We start from the raw sequence: 23,326 nt of genomic DNA, 5'->3' as shown, positions 1-23,326 counted from the left end.
CTGAGGTGAGAGACTAGCTCCTGCAGGATTTCATCCGCAGAAGTCCTTATGTGCTGCCTTAATCATCTTTGTTCTTCTCTCAGATCAGAAATGATCAATGGCCTGTTTTTTAAGGAACAATATATTACACATACGTGTGTGTGTGTGTGTGTGTGTGTTTGTATTTTTAAAGCCTACCAAAACAGATATATACACTTTTGTTATGCTGAAGGACAAACAACTCTTTTTGTTTTCAGGTATTCCAAAGTTGATTACGTCTGATATGGTTAAAGAAGGTGCTGCTGTAATTGATGTGGGTATCAACTATGTCCATGATCCAGTGACAGGAAAGACAAAATTAGTTGGAGATGTGGACTTTGAAGGTAATAAACCAATATCTTTTGATAGGTGAAGAAGATAAAAAAATTCCACCTTACATATTTTAAAAATAGAGAAGTTTCATTTATGGGGGAATTATTAACTTATTAATCATCACCTCTTTCTTCTGAGGGAAAAGAGTTTAATCAGACTTAAATATTTACTTTCTCCCTCCCTCTCTCTTTCCCTCCCTTTCATCCTTCCTTTCTTCCTTTTCTCCCTCTCTTCTAATTGTATCATTAACATTTGATTTAGGGATCAAATTTCTTGTAGTACAGTTTTTATTGATAGAATACAGCTGGCCTTTTATAGACCTGGGCATAGTTTTGAATTTTGGGAGTTGACATCTTACTCTACGCTTAGTCAAATATGCTCTATGCTCAACCAATTCACTCTTAGAGCCAGAAGGCAGCTTAGGGTATGTCTGCCAACCCTAACTATATTTCAGATCTAGGTGATTATCTAGATAATTGAAGTCAGTGTTTTTCACTTGTGTTTTAGAGAGAATAAAGAAAAGGAACTAAGCTAAAGTTTTTGTGGTCAATGAAAGATACAAGGCAACAAATGTGTAGTAGTAAAAAAAAAAAATTCTAACCCAGTCTTCTCTTTACAAAAGCGGAAACTGGGCTCCAGTACTTCTAGATGCCTGACCCTCTAATCTGATTTTGCTTCCATTATCTTTGTCATGTATTTACCTGCATTCAGATTTTCAGTGTAGCCTGGGAGTCTTAGATGTCTATGAAGGCATGAATATAGTAAAGTAAGTGGTGACATTTTTATGTTAGAAATATTTTTTGTATAAGACTGACTATTCTGGCCAAAAAATACAGTGCCACATCAAGAACTTTGTTAGTTATAGGTGTGTCCTTCTTACAGAGAAACTGAAAAGAATAGGTGATGCCATTTTAAAAATAATTTAGATTTTGATTTTTCACTTAGAATCTGGTCATCAGCTGATGGTTTACCCAAGTTCTAGGATATTGTTGAATAAAATAGAAAATGCAGATAGTTAGAAGTGTCCTAGGGTACTGGCCCTATATATGTGAGATTCTAAGATACATCAGGGACCGTAAGCCATTTGAACCTAAAAGAAAAAGAAAACCCTAAGGACACATATGTGCAACAATGCGTTCTAGAGACAAAATGGTGTAAATAAGAGCAGAGTACAGATGTACCTTACCAAAGAAAACACTGCTGCCCTCATTGGCTCTAATACATAGGGTCTCTGACATGGTTGGAACTCTATTCTAGCAGGGATGGCTCTCAACATGAACATGTGTGTCTGTATGTATATACATATGTCTGTGTGTGTGTTGTGTACATGCTGAAATCACTAGGGAATGATCTCATTTATTTATTTAATCTTTCATGTTCAATCACTTAGGTCAGAGATGAGTAACTTATTTGAATTTCTCAACTTGAAAGAGCAAAGTGCATTTTATTTTAAAACCTGGCCTTATTTGTTTTCTTTACTGTCATTCTGTTTCTTGTAACATTATAGTTATACATTCATTGCAAAATTACCACATTTGTGATGCACCCAGATGGCATTGACAACATGAGATAACCAGCTTGAGGCAAGAAAAGCAGGGATGTTTGCAGTTCACAGCCTTGACTGCCTGTAAGGCAAGCTTACCCAGCAGTTCAGTTCAGTGCATTTTATAAGACTCTTCTCTCATAGAGTATTTTTTTTTTTGGTCTCATATCACTTCCATGCTTTCTTCTTTTTTAAGTAAGAACGTTTTTTACTGAAAGTAAAAAGTATTCTGAAAGCAATTTTTACATGAGCATTTTTGGTGGGTGTGTATGCTTAGTAGCACATATAGATACTCACTTCATGTCACATGAAGTCTAACTTGTTAATGACTATTAAATCAAATTGTAGTTCTGTGTATCTAAGTATATATAAAAATTTTAAAAGGAGATGGAAAAGAGACAAAGGTATGAGACGAACAGGGCTGGGAGACCTAGCCTGTTGCCCTATAGCTTTGCCACCTCACTAGCTGTCAGTGTTATCAGTTAAATGATAGCAATTATATTAGTGGCTCCATTCAGCTCTACTGTTTGGGGTATCTTGGACATCCAACAGAGCATTACCAAACGATCGTGTAAAAGCACAGAAACTTTCACCTGGAAGGTCGAGCTTTTCTAATCCTATCATAAAAGACACTCATATGATTAGTTGTATCTAGCTTGCCAGCCTGCTGGTTCACGGAGCCAAAGTAGTAATGAGGACATGGACTTGGTAAAGAAGGCCTTGCCAGTGAGGCCATGACTCAGTCACCCATAGGAGCAGGCAAGTGATAGGTTGTGACATGTTGCTCTTCAAGTTGTTCATCAGGACTTAACCTGAGGTGAGGGATGATCCCCCAACTGAGAGGGAGGAACTTTAAGATGAGTTATGCCACAAAACTCCTAAGTAACATTTGGCTTCAAATTGCCACAGGGAAAGTGTGGTGGCTGCTTTGTGAGTATCGGTGAAAAGTTTCACTATAACTATAGCCAAGATAAACAAAACAGATGTAGATAAAATCAGTCGTTGAAGGAAATCATCCTTGTAGAAATCTTTGTTTCATTAGTAAAGAAAACTGGGTGACCCAGTTAAAGTAGATAACATTGATGGGAACGATTTATCCACATAAATGAACAAAATGGCTGTGATGGAAAGGATGACAATGTCCCAGAGGATGTAAAAAACTTCACATTAAAGGAACCTGCAGTGATATTTCATGCCACTGGAAGGACAAAGGATAAAATGTTGGAAGCTGATTCATACTTAGAAAGGAATCTGCCAGTTCACCAAGGCATAAAAAAGATGCTTGCTCCTTCTAACTGGTGTGAGATGGTATCTCATTGTGGTTTTGATTTGCATTTCTCTGATGGCCAGTGATGATGAGCATTTATTCATGTGTCTTTTGGCTGCATTAATGTCTTCTTTTGAGAAGTATCCGTTCATATCCTTCACCCACTTATTGATGGTTTTTTTTTTTCTTGTAAATTTGTTTGAGTTCTTTGTAGATTCTGGATCTTAGCCCTTTGTCAGATAAGTAGATTACAAAAATTTTCTCCCATTCTGTAGGTTGCCTGTTCACTCTGATGGTAGTTTCTTTTGCTGTTCAGAAGCTCAAAAATCAGGAAACAACAGGTGCTGGAGAGGATGTGGAGAAATAGGAACACTTTTACACTGTTGGTGGGACTGTAAACTAGTTCAACCATTGTGGAAGTCAGTGTGGCGATTCCTCAGGGATCTAGAACTAGAAATACCATTTGACCCAGCCATCCCATTACTGGGTATATACCCAAAGGATTATAAATCATGCTGCTATAAAGACACATGCACACATATGTTTATTTCGGCACTATTCACAATAGCAAAGACTTGGAACCAACCCAAATGTCCATCAATGATAGACTGGATTAAGAAAATGTGGCACATATACACCATGGTATACTACGCAGCCATAAAAACTGATGAATTCATGTCCTTTGTAGGGACATGGATGAAGCTGGAAATCATCATTCTCAGCAAACTATCACAAGGACAAAAAACCAAACACCACATGTTCTCACTCATAGGTGGGAACTGAACAATGAGAACTCATGGACACAGGAAGGGGAACATCACACACCGGGGCCTGTTGTGGGGTGGGGGGAGGGGGGAGGGATAGTATTATGAGATGTACCTAATGTAAATGACAAGTTAATGGGTGCAGCACACCAACATGGCACACGTATACATACGTGACAAACCCGCACGTTGTACACATGTACCCTAAAACTTAAAGTATAATAAAAAAAAGACTTTAAAAAAAAAGATGCTTGTTCCTAATCATCAATTGTATGACCAAAAGAAGGCAAGCACCATTCAAACTATGCTTTGCAACATGTTTACAGAGAAATAAAACACTTCAGTTCTCAATGTTTCCAACATTTTAAATTGCATTCGTTTTTTAAATATTAGTTTAATTTTGCTAGTAGTTACTAGTGGTTTTACTATTAGTGAATAGTAGTTTTACTATTAGTTTTACTACTAGTAAATAGTAATATTTGTTTTACTATTATCAGTAATATTAATTTTACTACTATGTTTAATCCCCTATACATTTATAAACCACAGTAAGGGAACTTTTAATGTTTTGACAAAAAATTTTTAAAGGTCACTAAACAAATATAATTTCTCCCATTGACTATTAAAATTGCTTTGCACTGTTTCAACAGTCATCTTTGTGGTCTTACACTACTGTGAAAACTGAGCACTGCCTGCATTTTTCTCTGTGTCCAATTAAATCTTATGAAATTAGTGATCATATAGTTCAAATTCATATCCAATGCCATAATCACTTCTACATGATTATTCAGTTGTTCGGTTATAGTTTCTCACTATTATTATTACTGTCCAGGTAGGTTGTTCACTGTGGAAGGTAATGTTTGCTAAGCACCTTGCCAACCAGTATGTTCTTTTCTTCAACATACATCCAAGTGAGGCCTTTCCTGCAATGACATGCCTCTCTGGATGTCTTGGGAAATAAATAGGACCTTAAAGTTATTACTAAATTGAAATGCTATTTTGTTTTGTATTGATTTCCAATTACAGAAATTGGCAGTTCATCAATATGTCCAGCTTCTGACAAATGCTTAACATTCCTCTTCTATTACTTGAACATACTTCCTCCCTCCTAACTGGTGACATTAAAAGAAGAAACAGTATTTAAAAGCATGTGTGATAACACTATTTTGCATGTCTAAGAATTGTTTTTCATTACTAATAATCATGCAGTGAGTAATTATTCATTTATAAGTTTATATTTGCTATATAGATTATTACTTTTTTACACTTAGGTATACCTACTTTCACAGGCAATTTTTTAAACTATTTTCTATTGTCGCTTTGAAAGAAACTTCATACATTTCTGACAAAGAAGGCTGTATTCTCAAAAGATAGAAATGAGATTATGTGCTATGAGTAGTAAATAGCTTCTTATGAATAACACATTGGAAAATAGTATGTAGTCCTAGACTCAAAAACTCGTAATTATACTGTTCTTAATTCATCGAATGGATTTGGTCAGCTAAACAGTCTTATTAATGACTTCCATGCTGTTAATTCAATTAACCATGCTCTTATGGGTGAGTTCTTGGGCCTCATTTATTTCTCATAGCTAATGCAAAGACATTTCTCTACCCTTTTGAAGCTTTAGTAGCTTTGCTTCAATTTTATGATGCGTCCTGCAGGGATTGAGGTGGAATAAGAAGAACTGGAGTGTCTATTCCCTTTTGCCTGCCATCTCTCCTCCCTGTATTCCAACTCTGACAATGCCTTTCCACTCATTGGTTTATACTAAAACAAGGAATAAAATAGACAGGAAAGAATTGCTGTTGTAAAGAAAGCGAAGAGATAGGAAAGAGAAATGATGTGTAGGCATTTTTGTTAAAATAAAAATAGATGAGGTTAATGTCTAAGAGTGACTTTCCTCTCTCTAGTGTCTTAATATAATTGGATAGTAAAATTTAAAGTGATAAGTCTTTGTAAAGATGATAAGTCTAATGTAAAGGTACATTATATTGTTGATGAAACTGGTTTAAATTACAAAAGTAAAGAAGTCACACTTTATAGAAAAGAATGTCTACTCCTCTAGCGCAACTGACATTATCATTATATTTTGTACTAGAGTTGCTTCCAGGTATTTTATGCATGCAGCAACCATATAGTTTGAGGAATATATATGACTTATGCACTTAAACTTGTTTTACTGATTTGACATGCTGAGGTTCTGGTTTGTGGTTATGTTCAGTGCATATATCATTAATTGGGTCATCCTTTTTCTATTGTTAAACTCTTAGGTTGTTTCCATTTTTTCCTTTTAAGTATTATACTTGAGTATAGGTGAAGGACTATAACAAAGGGAAACCAAAACGCATTGACTCAAGATAATTTGGCTAGCCAGACGTGATGGCTCACACCTGTAATCCCAGCACATTGGGAGACCGAGGAGTGTGGATCACTTGAGGTCAGGAGTTCGGGACCAGTCTGGCCAATGTGGTGAAACCCCATCTCTACTAAAAATACAAAAATTCGCTAGGTGTGGTGGTACACTCCTGTAATCCCAGCTACTCAGGAGGCTGATGAAGGAGAATTGCTTGAACCTGGGAGGCAGAGGTTGCAGTGAGCCCACATTGTGCCACTGCACTCCAGCCTAGATGACACAGTGAGACTCTGTCTCAAAAAAAAAAGATAATTTGGCTCTTTCCCATAAAAATCTGGAATTAGGGAGGCAGTCAATGGAGTTAGGCAGCTATGCTTCATTCAGGGATACTGTTTTCTCCCATCCCACTGTTTATATTAGTTTGCCAGAGATGCCATAACAAAGTACCACAGACAGAATGGTTTAAACAGAAATTTACTTCTTACAATTCTGGAGGCTGGAAGTCCAGGATCAGGGGATTGGTAGGGATGTTTCTGCTGAGGCAACCTTGCCAGGTAGATGACCATTGTCTCCCTGTGTCTTCTCATTGTCTTCCCTCTGTATGTGTCCATGTCCAAATTTCCTCTTCTTAGAAGGTTGGATTAGACCCTATGCTAATAACCTCATTTTAACTTAATTTTATTTTTAAAGACTATGTCTTCCGAAATAGTCACATTCTGAGGTACTGGGGTTAAGACTTCAACATCTGAATTTAGAGGGGACACAATTCATCCCATAACACCGTTCCACCTGAGTGTTGTCCTTATCCACATGGTTGAAGTTGAATTGCCTCCCCATTTATGTTCTCTTCTAAGGAAAAGTGAAAGAGAGAGCCCAGAACAAGAAAATCCATCTTTAATAAAATTGAACTAGAAGGTGCATGCATCACATCTGCTAGCTTTCTACGGACCTGAATATAGTCATGTGTGGAGTACAAGGGATGTGGAATCCATAGTCTCTGAATGGGAGGCTACACTTTGGTAAATAATAATCTACCCTTTACATAAGAACTTGAAGACTAATCTCTTACTTAGGGTAGAAAAGAAAGATATTTATTTATCTAACATCCACATATCATTCAGCTTACCTATCCAAAATTCATTTTGTTCTGAAAAACCTCAGGGGACAATCTCGTCACTGTCTGATTGCTTTCTAATTGGTTTCAAAGCATGCTCCACTTACTAACTTTTTTCTGGGGTTTTGGTGAAATCCTAGTGTCACTGAAGACATATCTTGACTCAGGTCTTACCCTGAGCTTTCCATGGATCTTAGATACACAGATTTGCAATAAAATTTGTGCAGGTAATACAACCTCACCTAAATGTCTTTAATTCTAACTAAACTGTTTATTATTCAATCATTGATAGAGATTTGATACTTTTTGACCATGTTATACAATTTTGAAAATTGTGTCAGGTCCCTTTGTGACTTTCATTTTTTATATCTCTATCTTCACTGGCTTATTTTCAGTCTCTTGATTATTACTGTTTTTAGTATAGCCCTTCAGATTCTTCAAATTAGGTTCATTCATTTAGTTGTTCAATGCTATTGAGCATCTGCTATGTGTCAGGCATGTTTATAGGCACTTGGGATACAACAGTGACCTAAAGAGACAAAGTACCTACTCACCAGTAGCCTCCGTTTTGGTTATAGGAGACAGATAATAAACAAATACAAACATATCTATATAACAAGGCGGTGTCTTAGTGATACAAAAATAAAACAAGATAAGAGGGCTAGAGAATGGTGGCATGGAGTTTCTTAGAAAAGGTGGTCAGGGAAGGCTTATGGTAACCTGAATAAATGAAGAAGGGAGTCATGTGGACAGATGAGGGAGCAGCATTCCAGGCAAGTGGAGCAGCAAACGCAAGACCTTCGGGGGCCTGGTTGGTGGTTTTTATGAGCTGCAAGGGGACCATTGTAACTGAAACAGAAAGGAAGTGAGTGATAGAGAATAGTCAAAGAGGTAGCAGCAATCCCATCTTATAGACCAAGGAAGGATATTTGAATTATACTCTAAGGCAGTGGAAATCCATTGGAGGATTTGGGGCAAAGAAATGACATTTGACTTGTATTTTAACAGTGTCACTCTGGCTACTGAATGACACATAGGCCGTATAGAGGTAAAGCCGTAAATAGGGATACCTATTAAGAGGCTATTTTAATTATCCAAGTAAGAAATGATGGGGCGTGAACCAGGTTGTAATGGGTGAAGATGTTAAGAGGTGGTTAGATGGTAGATATAATTTTAAAGGAGAGTTGGAATGATTGGTTAAACAATTAGATATGAGGGAAAGAGAAGAATCAATCAAGTATGACTCAAAGGATTTTGGAATAAGCAAGAGTGGAGATGCCAGTTCTGGAATCCTCTTGAGATGAATCTTAAAGGTTCAATGAATTTTACTCAAGTATGCATATTTAGGGTAGATAATGGGCAAAAGAGAGGAAGGGGCTCTTTCCTGGTGGAGGGAACAGAGAATCAAAGGAAAGGAGGAAACATTACAAAAGGCTTTATGTGCTCAATAGCAGGCCCAACGTGGTCTGTTGAAAGAAGGAAGTATGATACTGTATACAATTGTGAATTTTCCCCAAATATCTGGTGCCTTATTTTGAATTTTTCTTTTTTTTTCCTTTTTTTTATTATTATACTTTAGGTTTTAGGGTACATGTGCACAATGTGCAGGTTTGTTACATATGTATCCATGTGCCATGTTGGTTTGCTGCACCCATTAACTCGTCATTTAGCATTAGGTATATCTCCTAATGCTGTCCCTCCCCAGCATTTTGAATTTTTCAAAAGAATCTCCACCGGGCAGGAAATCTCCCCTATAAAGGGACCTTTTAATTTGAGACTCCATCTGGCCAAACCATTCCTCAAAATTCCAACATATAGTCAATATGTCAAACATAAGGTCAGGAAAGGGTCTGGAATTACAAAGAAGCTCAGTATCATTCTCCTAAGAAACTACTAGAGATGGGGTGAAAACCCCTGGAATGCTTTGTAAGCAGCTTTCCGTCTGTGTTTCCTTTTAATGCTTTGCATTTGAAAGTTTGGATTCATCTTTCACTCCCTGCTCTTTTTGTATTATGTCCAACCTTTCATAAAAGACTATGCTTTGGAGTCAAGCTAACTTGGGTTTGAATCCCAACTCTACTGCTTAAAACAATTATGATCTTAGGTAAATCATTTCACCACTCTGAGCCTCAATTATATCATCTGAAAAATTGTGATAATAGTTTCTATATTATAAAGTTGTTGTGAAGATTAAATGAAATAATCACCTTACATAAGCTAGTTAATGTAGGTGAATTGCCAAGCATAATGTCTGGTGAAAAACAGTGTGTGTGTGTGTGTGTGTGTGTGTGTGTGTGTACGTTCGAGTGCACATTGCTCACATTTTCTCTCCATTCCTACTAAACTACTAATCCAGAAGTACACAACTTCACACTTCAATTACCACTATCCTCCTCATGACTTTTCTGGCCTAAACTCTCTTCCAGTGTCGTCTGTTCTTTGCCCAACTCTCATGTGAATCAACTTTAAAGCACTCATGCTTATTCCCATCTTATCCAGACTCTCCTTACAGGTTTCATTTGCCTTACTCATTTTGTTCTTAATCCTATACTGCCTTGCACTTTTACTTAGTTGTTCCTAACTAGATTGGATGCCTCTGTAAGGTTAGCTTCCTATCTTACATTTATTTTTTCTTTTCTTTTCTTTTTTTTTTTTTTTTGAGGGAGTCTCACTCTGTCACCCAGGCTGGAGTGCAGTGGTGCGATCTCGGCTCACTGCAGCCTCCACTTCCCAGGTTCAGGCAATTCTCCTTCCTCAGCCTCCTGAGTAGCTGGGACTAGAGATGCACGTGCTACACCCAGCTAATTTTTGCATTTTTAGTAGAGACAGGGTTTCACCATGTTGACCAGGATGGTCTTGATCTCCTGACCTTGTGATCTGCCCACCTCCGCCTCCCAAAGTGCTGGGATTACAGGCATGAGCCTTCGTGCCTGGCCCATTTCTTTTATATCTCTGGCTCACACCAGATTTCAGTCTTCTTATTCAGACCACTGGTTATTTGTATGAACATTCTCTGTATTTTAAAACCTGTAGTGTCATCCTTACATTACAGAAATACTCCCCTCAAGTTAACTTAATGGGAACAAAAGCTTTCATGCAGAGTAATAGCAACTATGTCATTAATTCAACGACACATATTCATTAATGATACATCCATTGTTTCTTCATTTATTTACTCAGAACATATTTTGTGAGTGCTGCTTCATACTAGGCACTATTTGAGGTCCTGGGTATGTCTGTGCACACAATAAATAAAGTACCTGGAATTTATGTTTTCCAGATTATGCAAAGTAAGCTTATTTGGAAAGTAGTTTGGCACTGCTTACTCCCAAGTGTGTGTTCTACAACATGGGAAAGTGTATATAATCAGTTTCTAAGTAAACAGGGATGGTTTTTAACTGTATCATTTTTACAAAACTATTAATCTGTGATTACAAAGAACCAAATTAAAGTGACTCCCAACCACTTCAGTTTTCAATGTCAATCATTTAATTTGATGATATGGCTAATCAGTCTGACTCAAAACATCTACATTTTGCAGTAGATAATTATAAAGCAGTTCAAAGCTCCAGCTTTTACTATAAGAGAAGATCTTATACTTTAACCCAGTGGTAACTTGTTCCAATCCTTTAGAAAAGTTGATGAACATTGTAAAAGCCCCTCTGGAAGACTGTTATTAACACTGCGATCATAGAACCCACACTGATCATTTCACAAAACAGGTAGAACCACTGATGGTCACTGTGAGATTCCTATCATCAGTAAGCCAACGGCCTCCATTGTGGCTTACAACATGGACAGAATGGCTGCTGTGAAGTCTAGGTCTTTGAAATCAAATCAACTTCTAGAGACTTCTATTTAGTAGAACGTCTTTGACATTGGATCATCTACCTTTATAGAGAACAGTTAAAGTTGAGACACAAAAAATATATTCACAGGAACAAGAGAAGTGACCATTGCCTCTGCAAGTTTTTCTTCTTTGCTTGAACTGGATGAGTTTTTTTATATAGTTGTTTCTCAGTGATCCATGTTAAAACACAAATACCTATGGAAGGGAGATTTTATCTGCTCCTATCTCAGACTACAGAGATTAAGGCCCTGCCAAGAGATTTGGAGGATACTCCAGAAAGCTTTATCTAGTTTACAGATTTGCCACTCTGATACAAATGTTCAGTGGCTCGAGGCAAAAGGGATTGGGGGGGGAGGGGAAAGGATTGGAGAGGATGACAAGAGTGTATGATGATCTTGTATTTTTAAAGACATCATGAAAGGGAGATATTTTTAGTAATTTTCCCAGCTCTCAATAGAACTACCAGAAATATCATAGCAGTATTGTTACTCCTGCCTACTAAAATGGAATCTGGCAATGACAGCTGACAGCATCCATGGTCAGAAAGAAGGTTTCACTGATAGGTCATAGCTAGAGTTCACAGAAAGCAATTCAAACTTTCTCCAGGTGACTGACATGCTATTTGGTTCCACTAATTGTCTTCTAAGTGGTATGAGTGGTATTTTTTTCTAAGTGGTATGAGTGGTATTTATTTTATTTTTTATGGTTTTTTGAATAGGTTTTTAAATTATTATACTTTAAGCTCTGGGGTACATGTGCAGAATGTCCAGGTTTGTTACATAGGTATACACGTGCCATGGTGGTTGGCTGCACCCATCAACCCTTTGTCTACATTAAGTATTTCTCCTAATTCTATTCCTCCCCTTACCCCCCAGCCTCTGACAGGCCCCAGTGTGTGATGTTCCCCTCCCTGTGTCCATGTGTTCTCATTGTTCAACTCCCACTTATGAGTGAGAACAAGCGGTGTTTGGTTTTCTGTTCTTGTGTTAGTTTGCTGAGAATGATGGTTTACATCTATAATACAGGTGACCAGATATATACAGATTTAATTTAATATAAAGGAAAATAAAACTTAGCCACCCTACAAATACAAATTGCAAAGTAAACAGTTGAGAGAAGTCCTTGTAGGTACAGCTCACCAAGGTAATGAAGTCAACACAATTTGCATAGAAATATAGATCAGTCTCATACATTTCTAGCACATTAGGGCAATAATCCTCTCTATTTCATTACTGACCACAGGATGCCACAATAATGAACATCTCAATATATTTAGAAAACTTGTGGAAACCTCAAGATTCAGCAACCAGATGAATGTAAGAAGAAATATAGTAAATTCCCTCTGTAGCACTTGATTCCTGGTTGCCTTCCAAGTTCAATGGCAAGCTACTGACTTGTTAAGGAGCCCTTTGCTCTCTGGTTCACCATGCTCTTAAGTGTCATTTTTCTATCAACCATATGAGAAAGTGGAGTGTTTTCTGTAGTATCTCCTGAGTCATACTATTTCTCCAGTCCTATGTCATTCAGGTTTTTCTGGTTGTTATTCCTGTACTTCATTTTCCTGAAGCTTGTCTCCCCTTCATTGGAGTGGATGTTTGAGAGGCCACGCTTAAGTGGCTTGCATTTAGAAGCATGGGAAAATTCGTCAAGCATTTAATTTAGACAATTACATATGTATACCAGGAAGATTAAATTCACATGAGAGAAGCAAGAAATTTTTGTTCTGCTGCCTTGCCACAGATAAGGAATCATGCTTCTTTTTGGGGGAGGGAGTTGATTTTAAAAAGTAATTGTAGCATTGTGGAGAACTGACATGGGCCATAGAGTACTTCTAAAAGAGACAGTGAATCAGACAAAATAGAAAGACAAATAAAACAATACTATAGGAACACGAGACATCAGTTCTTCTTTCTCCACTCCAAAAATAAATTTATAGAGCACAAATATATTCTTTAACTTTGCCAGAATATACAATTTCTAAAATATTCTAGCAAAATTAATTCTGCTTAGATACATCTGGAAATGTCATTATTTGGGACCTTTGGAGTATATATAATGTACTGAAGTAGAAATTTACTATTTGCCAAGGAATTAGAGAGTATTCAAACAAAGTGTCTTAAATAAGAATCTGAATTGTTCCATTCTTGGCCCTGGGAACCTGGGAACATAAAGTTTCCAAATGAAGCAATGACAGAACACACCAGCTGGAGACACCCTATCATGAAGGATGGATTGATGGTGCCAAAAGATTCATGACCACGTACTTTCTATTTTATTCTTACTTAAGTTTTTAAAGGACATTTTAGTGTCCTTTATGTTGCTATTAGTATCCTTCATGAGTACATTTTATGCACCCTGTCATCTATGCCACCCTTGGATTTTTTTTGGAGGCGTCCATATAAACTGGATGATTAGTTTTTTCCATCATCTCTATCATCACCTCAAATTTTAAATATGAAAGAACCTCTGCTCTGTACCTATTGTTCTTATACTGACATTGAAAAATGGTTGTCTTCGAGTAAGAATCATGTAAATGATAGCAAGCCAAATTTTAGTTCTGCCTTTTAGAAATCTGAAGCCAATAACATAAGGGGGAAAGTCATCAGCCACATAGGGGAGAAGAGAGAACACAGAAGATTAGACATGCATGCCAGGCTGAAAGAGAATTTCTTTAGTAATGATTTACTGGCATGCAATAGCCTGAAACTTTATGAAAATGCAAGATGAATTTCCCCTTCACTACTTTCTTCTAAAATTATTTAGTAATTTACATTTTTCTCACAAGTTTTTCACATTACAAAAATGATCACTCCTAAATATGTAAATAGCCAAGTTTATTCATGAAAGACTCTTTTAAAAGCTTATTCACCCTGAACACAGTGACTACGGCTACCATCACCCAGCCTAAGTTTCTTGACCCCATATAGCCCATGATCACCTCCCCAGCCTCCTCTCTTTCTTCTTGCTGTTTTCCTCATGTGCTTTGGTCATAATGAACTCATTTCGCCTCCTCCATTATATTAGATTTATTGTCAGATCCAACCCACCTTTGCTTTTACTCTTCCCTGTGTCTGCATTGCTTTCTCTCTCCCTTTCTTCCCTGCTCAGGTGTCCCATCAATCGTGCAGCTTTTCTGCAACTTTACAAATCTTTCTCTGATCCCCATATCTGATTTATGTTTCCTCCTTGAGGTACTCTTCTATAAGAGCCTGAATTTATTCCCACCTTAGTGAATCTCAATTTATTTTTTAATTTTTGTGTTTATCTCCTTTCCTTTCACCCCAGATATTAAACTCACTTCATTAGAGAAATGTGCAAACACAGAACAGTTTCTTCATTTGATTTTATGCTGCCTCAAATGTTTTTCCAAATGTTAAAAATACTTTAATCACTGCTCTTAAATTAGTATACAAAATGCTTGATATTTTCTAAGAATCTCTACATAACCAGACACTGCCTACCTTTTCCATGTCATCTCCTGCAACTCTGTCTTTACTCCTACATGTCAGCCATACTGGCCTTCTTACAGTGTTTCCAAGAGTTCAGGCTGCTTTCTACCTGAGGGAAGCTTCTTGCCACCTTTATCACATTGTCTCCCCTACACAGAACACTGTCTATTCTACACCTCTCTATTCTACATGGAAAAACTCGGCATGGATATGCCACATTAATACACAGTGCTGTTCAGGCCCAGATCCTCTTGACACCTTCACAATGCAGCACACATTTCATGTGTAGCACATATCACTGCCATAGGTCAATTATTATTTAGGCAATTGCCTTTTTAATGTCCATCTTCCCAACTAGACTAAAAGCTCCACGAGGCAGTAACTATGTCTGTCTTGCTCAAGGAATAATTGTTATGAATCTATTGGTCCAGTTTATGGCATGTGTGGGAACAGTGACTAATTGAATATAGGGCTAGAACATGATGCAAAATAAAGATGTTGGGCCAGAAGATAAAAGACCTTGATTGCCATAACAAAGAATTTATATTTTATCCTAGAGATAGTGAATATCCATCAAATGTTCATAAGCTGAGATAATAAAATCTGTGTTTTAAAGAATAACTCTGGCAGCAGATTATATGGCTGACATGGTGGACTGGGAGCCAAGAGGCTACTATAGTAGATTATAAAAAATGGCCACACATTTATTTTGTCCCCATGTGTACATCCCCTTTGCAGGGTGACTTGGACACTCTTCTTACTCCAAGTCTTTGAATTTCAACTTGATCTTGTGCCTTGCTTTGGTCAATGGCACATTAGCAACTCTTATGTAAGCAGAAGTGTGAAAACTATTTGCACATTGGGGTTTGCCTGGTACTTGCCTGGGAACCTGAGGCCATCATGGAAAGCAGCCATACTACAGCAGTGAATTCCAACCAGATTTTAAATTTTATCCATCCCGTTTATATGTATAACATTCCTTTCCCACCATTAGAAATATCTCTCACTTCAAACATTACTTCTCAGTGGTGCATACTGACAATATGCAATATTGGGATAGGAGGAGGCATATGCAGTGTGAGTTAATCTCACAAGAGATTCCAATATGCTCTATGAATGCAAATTAAAAATCACTCTACTAAGTCTCACTGATAAATGAATGAACAGTTAACTTAGCCTGGGGAGTTAACAGGCTCCACCAAGAAAGTGACGTTTATGCTGCACCTGAGAAAGAAGAATAAATATTCATCAGCTGGGGAAGTGAGAGAAGGGCATGTTAGACAAAGAGAATAGTATGTACAAAGGCAAATCTTACATCCAAAATGACTGATTTTAAATCTCTTTTATTTCTATACAACTGAACACACACCCTAACATTTTTAATCATGCTGACAAAGCTATAGCACTTTCAAGGAAATCTATGGAATTACTTTGCAGAGTCTGAAGTTTGCAGAGGTCATCCAAATAAATTATTATGATAATTATTAACTTTCCTCAAAACATTCTTATTTTCAGGAACTTACTTTAAACATTTCCATGTCATTTTCATCTAAGTCTCATTCTCCAGAGCAAGTTTAATGCAGACAATAGGATTTGGTGATTGTTTATTTGTCTCAATTGTCAAAGAGTTTCAGTAGGTCTAAAATCATGTTGATTTTGTGAAATTGAATCTAACCCTGGTTTTGCCATATGTCTTCATTAATCTCATATGAAAGGGCTGATATCAATCAAGATCTTGTACCTGATTCCCATATATACCGAACTTCTGGTATTCCCTTAAACAGACACACATATGCCCTCACACCTACACCCACAGTAAATTAAGTCGCTGAAGGAAATTACTGTCCTATAATGCTTCTGTATTTCTCTTTAATGGAGCATATAGAACACCTTTTCCCTACACATAATAGGATTAATTTTTAAAAGCATCATCTTCAACCAAGTGCAAACCTTTGTCTGCCCTCAGGGAAAGACTAGCAAATGAGGGGTTATTCTGGTGATGTAATGCTTGTTACCTAGCTCTGTTTCAGACATGATTGGGGAAGATGCTTTTCAGAGCATCAAACATGAATGGAATTTAACTCTTTCTCACATGACTAATTTTAGCACATAAGCCACCTGCAGTATTTCATAAATGTGTTGCTTAGGATCGCCCTGAAATAGTTATGCAAAATCATTAGAGTAGAGAATTTTTGTTAAGCATTGACATCTGTATCCACTGGCACTTGCCAATAACTCCCCACCTTTCTTGAGAGATCACTTACTTCTGTATCCTGATCCTTACGTAAATAGACAAAGAATATATTAACACTAGCCAGCAGCAGATAAGCTTATTATTTCTTTCTCAGACACAGATACTCATGAAAATCAAATCAAAAGGAATAGAAACCTAATATGTGTTTTCTAAAGTCAAATTAATCACTCTGTCTCTCATGACCATGTACAGAGTTTATCTTCATATCCATATACTTTATTTCAAAAACAAAAAAGATTTAAGCAAGTATTTTAATAACCAGGTGTGTTTACAATGATATTATAATCTTCTGCCTCATGAATAATTTTCAGGTCTCTATTGATGCTACTAAATGTTTATTAATGTTCAGAGAAGCCCCAGCCCAGATCAGGTGAAGACCTATTACCCTTACATAGTCTAATTCTATGAAAACTGATAGGCAGGACAGGGTGAATATGTGTTGGTTTCCACCAGCGAAGTATGCAAAAATGCAGACACTGAGCTGAAAAACTTCAGGTGTATATTATTTCATGTAGTATCTCATTCCCATTCCCTCCTCCTCTACCCAAACCTCACTTTTTGAGCAAAAGAATACAATAGTAAGCATGTTGTCTGAAAAATATAATTTGGAAGAGGAAGATAATGATACCTGAGCAGACCAGTGGTTTATCTGATCTGACACCAGGAATAAAGCGACTCAGACTGCTAAGCCAGCTGTGTAATTTGAAGTGTAATATGTAGTTCAGAGATGATGAGCTATGAGAACACATAGTCAAAATGTTGGAAAATTAATATGTTAGAACCTTTTCCTCTTCATTTCTTTTTTCCAGAATGTCCTGCTAATACTTTGAGAAAAACTGAGTTAATTTTTGGCACTTGAGCCATTCTTTGGACTTTTCTACTTGTTCAGGTCATGATAATACAGTTGCATTGGAATGGGGTTAAATTACGGAATTATAGAGTATTTCAAACCTGGCTGTGAATAATGTCTCTACCATATAGGAGAGTGATAAGTCACTGTAACTTCACTGAGCTACAGTTTCCTCATCTATTAAAATGAAATAATTAAATATTAATTATTAAAACAATATATATAATTCTTGGCAAGTAATTAATAAGTACTCAATTGATAGTAGCTATGGTTTTTACTATTTTTTCATAGACAAATAATATCAAAGCCGCTTTACCTTTCAAAGTGAGAAACCAAACTATATAAAAATAATTTTATACCCTCAAGAGGTTTTCTGATATAACAAATTGTATGCCGCTTTTAAATTTTGGAATAAATCATTTTGTTTTCCATTGAAGATTCAATTTGCACTTGATTTTTACTTTCCCATATTATTTAGCAGAATTTTATTTTTATATATTAATATTTCAAAGTTAGTGCTTTACAAATATATGACTTTATGTTCTATTAGTATAAATGGTAGTAGTAGTGTAAATAGTAGTAGTACTGTAAGTAGTAGTAGTAGCAGCAGCAGCAGCAGCAGCAGCAGCAACAGCAGCAGCAGCAGCAGCAGCAGTAGCAGTAGCAATAGCATAAATGTTTCTTCTAAAGACCTGCCAAGTTTTAAAGGCATTGCTTCTCCAGTGCTTGAGAAAAGGTCCTGGGAGGCATTTCTCAGGCCATTAAGTCAGCTTATTGAAAAGTGGAAAATGCAGTTTATCACCCTAAAGCAAAATGAGTAGCTCGAGTTTTTCAGTAAATTAGCTTAAACTAAATTGATATTGTTTACATCCAGTGAAAAGCACTGACACATGTCTGCAAATTGATTTTAGATTTTAAGTAAGGTCAATTTAAGTTCACTTTCTCAAAATCTGCTGAGTGCCTAACCTGTGTATGGAGACATTCTAAGATTAAAAACAACCACCACAATGACTTGGCTTCTGCCTTCTAGATGCTGGTGTCTAGTTAAGGGAACAGACAGTGCACAGTGTCTTAAGTTCCATAATGGAGGTGGGTATAAAATTACTGGAAATATAGATGGTGGGAGTTTCAATTCAACACTGGAGGAATGAGTTTTTCAGGAAAATTATAGACAGGTGACATTTCATTGGCTTTCAAGAAATAATGAGTTTCTTGTTTGAATTACATGGAATAATGATCCAGGTAGAAGGAACAGTTAGAGCAAAGGAAGAAAGGACTAAACATTCATAGCTGTTTATTGAATGGCTATTGACCCATTCTAATGTTTCTATAGAATAGAATGCACTAGATGAAAATGTGGCAATGGAAATGTTGTGCTTTCTGTATAGGGAAGCTATTTGGAAAACTGAAATATTACCTTCCAAATCACAGTATTCTTATATTTTCTTTATAGCATTCCATCAGAAAATTCATAACACGTTAACTATATATATTTTGTGATGTATTTAAGCTTACTAGATCTTTCTTCAAGTAAAACAATATTATTCCTTTGCTTTTCCTCTGATTTAAAAAATTATTCCAATGTACTATTCACTTCAAATAAAGTAAAGGTAAATCCCACAAATCATCTTTCAAAAGGGCGACATAAATTGTGAAAAAATAATACTAAAGATATAGACAACATCTGTTGATTTTGATTCATGCAGAAGCCTATATGAGCTAATTGTAAAAGGCAATACATCTAAATAGCATGTGGTTAATAATGTCAGATTATGCATTAAAGAAATACTGTCTATGCTAACTTTTTACTAAAAGTTATTTGGAAAAACTTCATTGCTCTTATTCACACAGTAAACCACCATACCATCAAGTAAATGAATGCAGTAAGTCATTCACCTTTCATACTGTGGGTGTGAAAACATTCTTAAATAAAACTTGCTGAAAGTTATCTGCCATTTTCTTTAAGTATACAGATTCTCCATGACTTATGATGGGGTTACATCCCAGTAATCCTAAGTTGAAAATATCATTAGGTCAGAAGTGAATTTAATATACCAAACATCATACCTTAGTCTAGGCTACCATAAACATGCTCAGAACTCTTACATTAGCCTATATTTGGACAAATAATCTCATAATGCAGTACATTGTAGAGTATTGGTTGATCATGGTTGTTCACCTATGTGATCTCATGGCTGACTGGGACCTTTGGCTTATTACCACTACTCAGCATCTTGAGAAGTATCGTATCACATATCACTAGCTGGGAGAAAGGTCAAAATTCAAAATTTGAAGTATAGTTCCCACTGAATCTGTATGGCTTTTGCACAGTTGAAAAATCAAAAAATTGTAAGTGAAACCATTGCAAGCTGGGGACCATCTGTATTCACTGAATAAGTTTCCATACCTCTGAACAGGACTATGTATGTGTTCATAATTCAAGTATATTTAGTGATACTTATTAGACTTGAATTGAAATGTATTATCCACACATACATTGTGATATTGTTATAATAACAGGAATAATTCTATTTAATAAATGGTATGTGTTCAACTTTCTATATCCTATGTCCCTATGTCCCTTTTGTGACCAGTATCATGTATTTTAGAATTAGTTAACTAGAATTACAGGTAACTGGGTCAATCACGGGTTTCATTATGTAAAACAAACTGAGCTGCATGGAGCTTGAACCTACAGTGTTGGTCCATTGTGGTCTTTCTGTCCACCTTAGCTATCATCCACAGAAGTATTCGTCTAAGTGAGTGTGAGCGCGCGCGTGTGTGTGTGTGTGTGTATGTCTGTTTATTACAGCCTATTGATTCTGAAAATGATTTGTATATATAATGAAGAAAGAATCACTATATTCAGCATGTTTAAAAATATTAAAATCTCAGATAATTTTAAAATAAAGAATATCCTGTTTGTTTTTTTTTCCTCATCAGCTGTTAAAAAGAAAGCTGGCTTTATCACTCCAGTTCCAGGAGGTGTGGGACCCATGACAGTGGCAATGCTTCTGAAGAACACCCTTCTGGCAGCTAAAAAAATCATTTACTAGCTCACATGAAAGGATAAAGCAAACTGAAGTCATGCTCTTTGTTTATTTGACAAAGGATAAAACCTTTATATTTTACTACAAAGCTATTTATTTCTACATGGTATTTATTTTTTCATGGGTGAAATCATTGTGAATCAAATGATTCACATAATTTTATGCATTTCCTGCTAATTTATTTTGAGTTTTAAGAAAACAACCAAAACAATTCCAATGAAAATTTTAGTAACAGTTGTTTATTTTGAGGGTATTTGTTCATAACATTAAACAATAAAGGGCTTATAATAAATAAATATATTTTTGACACAATTAAATATTACATATAGTATGTTTACAACAAATATCCTGTCAGCCAAATGGGTACCCATATAAAATGTAATTTAGGTTTTGCTATTTGCATGCTCACATTTTTAATATATTTTATGATCTATGTCATATGCTAAAAAAGAGCTTGCTTACCACAAGAAAAATAGAATATTGAAAATAAAATCTTGATCTCAACTATCCCCCAAATGCATCCTATAAGTCCATCCTAATGAGAAATTATGTTCTATTTAAGGAAAGGAAAATATTCCGGGAAGGCAAAAAATGCCATGCTATTTGGAAGTGTAATGATTTTATCACATTGTGAATGACTACTAAGAGTAATGATTATATCACATTGTGAATGACTACTTGCCACAGTGAAAATACATGAAAAATGTATTAGGTTTAAATGTCATTTCTTTCTTCTAAAAAGTAGTTGGATAGTACCTTCACTGGGCAAAAATCAAAAAATAAGTAAACAGAAAAAACTAAAGTTGTATTTTCCCACAAATATAGTATGAATGAGGTCATACTAAAGAGCAGCAACTGTTAATGTTTGTTCACAAATTCAGAAATCTAATAGGAAAACATGATACTTTCAATGTGCCAAAACTAAACCTTAGTATACAACTAAAAATCTCCTGCCTTCTTGCCTACCTGTCTTCCCTCTTCTGTTACAGGATTTGTTCCTCAAAGTAGATGCAACGTTTCTAACACAATTTAAATTAGGAAATATATATGAATGTCGTTGAAGTCTATTTTGAAACTGCTAAAGCTGTGTAATTGATACTGTGTTTTCATGCCCAAATCCCAGTATGTTTATGTACCAATAATGACTCTTACCCAGCGCATGTCTTTATCAGTGTGTACTTGTGACCATTTGTGTGAAAATGGACTAGATGTTTATAATTAATACCATTGCAACTGTATAATAAAAGCAATTTGAAGAAAAGCTGTATTCTTTTTTTCTTTAGATATAAATTTCTTACCCATTTCCTTCCTACATCCTGGAGAAATGTACAAGTTTCTAAAATGTGAAAGAAAAGGTTATATAGCATATTTCATAGTCAATTCAGATCAATTGTTGTCTGATAACCCTGACAGAAGTTTAAATTTAAAGCTTCCAAGCAAACATTCAGAAAGGGCCTCTTTAATTTTTAAGGGTTCCTAACTCCCAAAACAAATAAAGTGACTAAAATACATGTATGTGGAAAATGTGAAGACTGTAATTTTGAGCTCTACCTCAACAGAGGTGCAGGAAGGGTTCCTTTGGAATAACATTCAGAATTTAGACTTCCCATAAACTAATTAAAACGCTGTAGAAGAAAAATTACTCTGACACTTGTTTAAAACAGTCAAGAAGATGTTAAGACTATTGCAGTGGATGAAGGAGATTGAACTAACTCTGAATACAACACAGACAGCTAGGGATTTATAGCCAATGAGCAGAGCTAGGGGGTTGGTGGATGGAAAATTACTAAGAGGAACTTTAGATATACAGGGTAGGGGGATTCTCACTAAACTGGCTTGTCAGGATGCTTGATAACATCAGGCCAAAGACTTAGATATCAAGGGAAGAGGATTAGAAACTAGATAAAATAGCAAGGGTGAGGGACTCTCCATAAACTGACTTAACAAGATTCTTTGCTAAAACTGGGCTCCATGGTTCTAGATCAATACCTGATCAGGGAGAGAGCTCAGAAGAGCCTAAGGTTCGGTGAAAGAGTCAACATATTACAGAGGTAAAGTCAATTTATTGGGACCATAACTTTACAAGTATTTGAAGTCCTTAAAAGATAGACATGTTGGCCTTGTGGAGGAGCACAGAGATGGTTTTCTTCTCCTACCGTATCTGTATCTGTAAAGTATCTGTGAAGAGCGTCCTAAAGAACATAATAAAGTTACAGAAATGATTATGAGCTTAGCATATATGTATGAAAGCAAGAGTTGCAATTAGACAAAAATGAAAGGTTTGTTTTGGAAAGTGGTACAGCTGGATAAGTATGCAAAAATAAACTAGAGGAGTGGATAAATCAGAATTTGGCAGTATTTAGCAAGTTACAAGAATTGTAGTTAGAGGTCAGAAGATGTTATCATTGACTAACACGAGGAAATTGTAAAGGGAGCTGACTTTGGAGTAGAGATAATATGTTCAGTTTAAAATATGTG

The 23,326-nt window shown here is 36.1% G+C and overlaps 1 protein-coding gene across 4 annotated transcripts in view; it reads left to right on the top strand.

The window, feature by feature from the left end:
- MTHFD2L (methylenetetrahydrofolate dehydrogenase (NADP+ dependent) 2 like) overlaps nt 1-22,109 on the top strand; it is a 185,480-nt gene extending 163,371 nt beyond the window's left edge. For 2 of the 4 annotated variants that reach the window (XM_058433931.1, XM_058433925.1), the window contains 2 exons: nt 237-362; nt 20,742-22,075. In XM_058433931.1, the coding sequence (XP_058289914.1) occupies nt 237-362; nt 20,742-20,854 (239 nt within the window). In that variant the 3' untranslated portion in view covers nt 20,855-22,075. Of the gene's footprint in view, nt 1-236; nt 363-7,135; nt 7,201-20,741 lie in introns of those variants that run through there. The other 2 variants (XM_032150209.2, XM_058433924.1) reach the window with 2 other exon arrangements.
- The last annotated feature ends 1,217 nt before the right edge of the window (nt 22,110-23,326 follow it).

This window comes from Hylobates moloch, unplaced genomic scaffold, assembly GCF_009828535.3.
Source record: "Hylobates moloch isolate HMO894 unplaced genomic scaffold, HMol_V3 SCAFFOLD_2, whole genome shotgun sequence".
Lineage (NCBI taxonomy): Eukaryota > Metazoa > Chordata > Mammalia > Primates > Hylobatidae > Hylobates > Hylobates moloch.
Note: the sequence above shows the minus strand (reverse complement) of the source record. Positions and strands in the feature narration are given on the sequence as shown.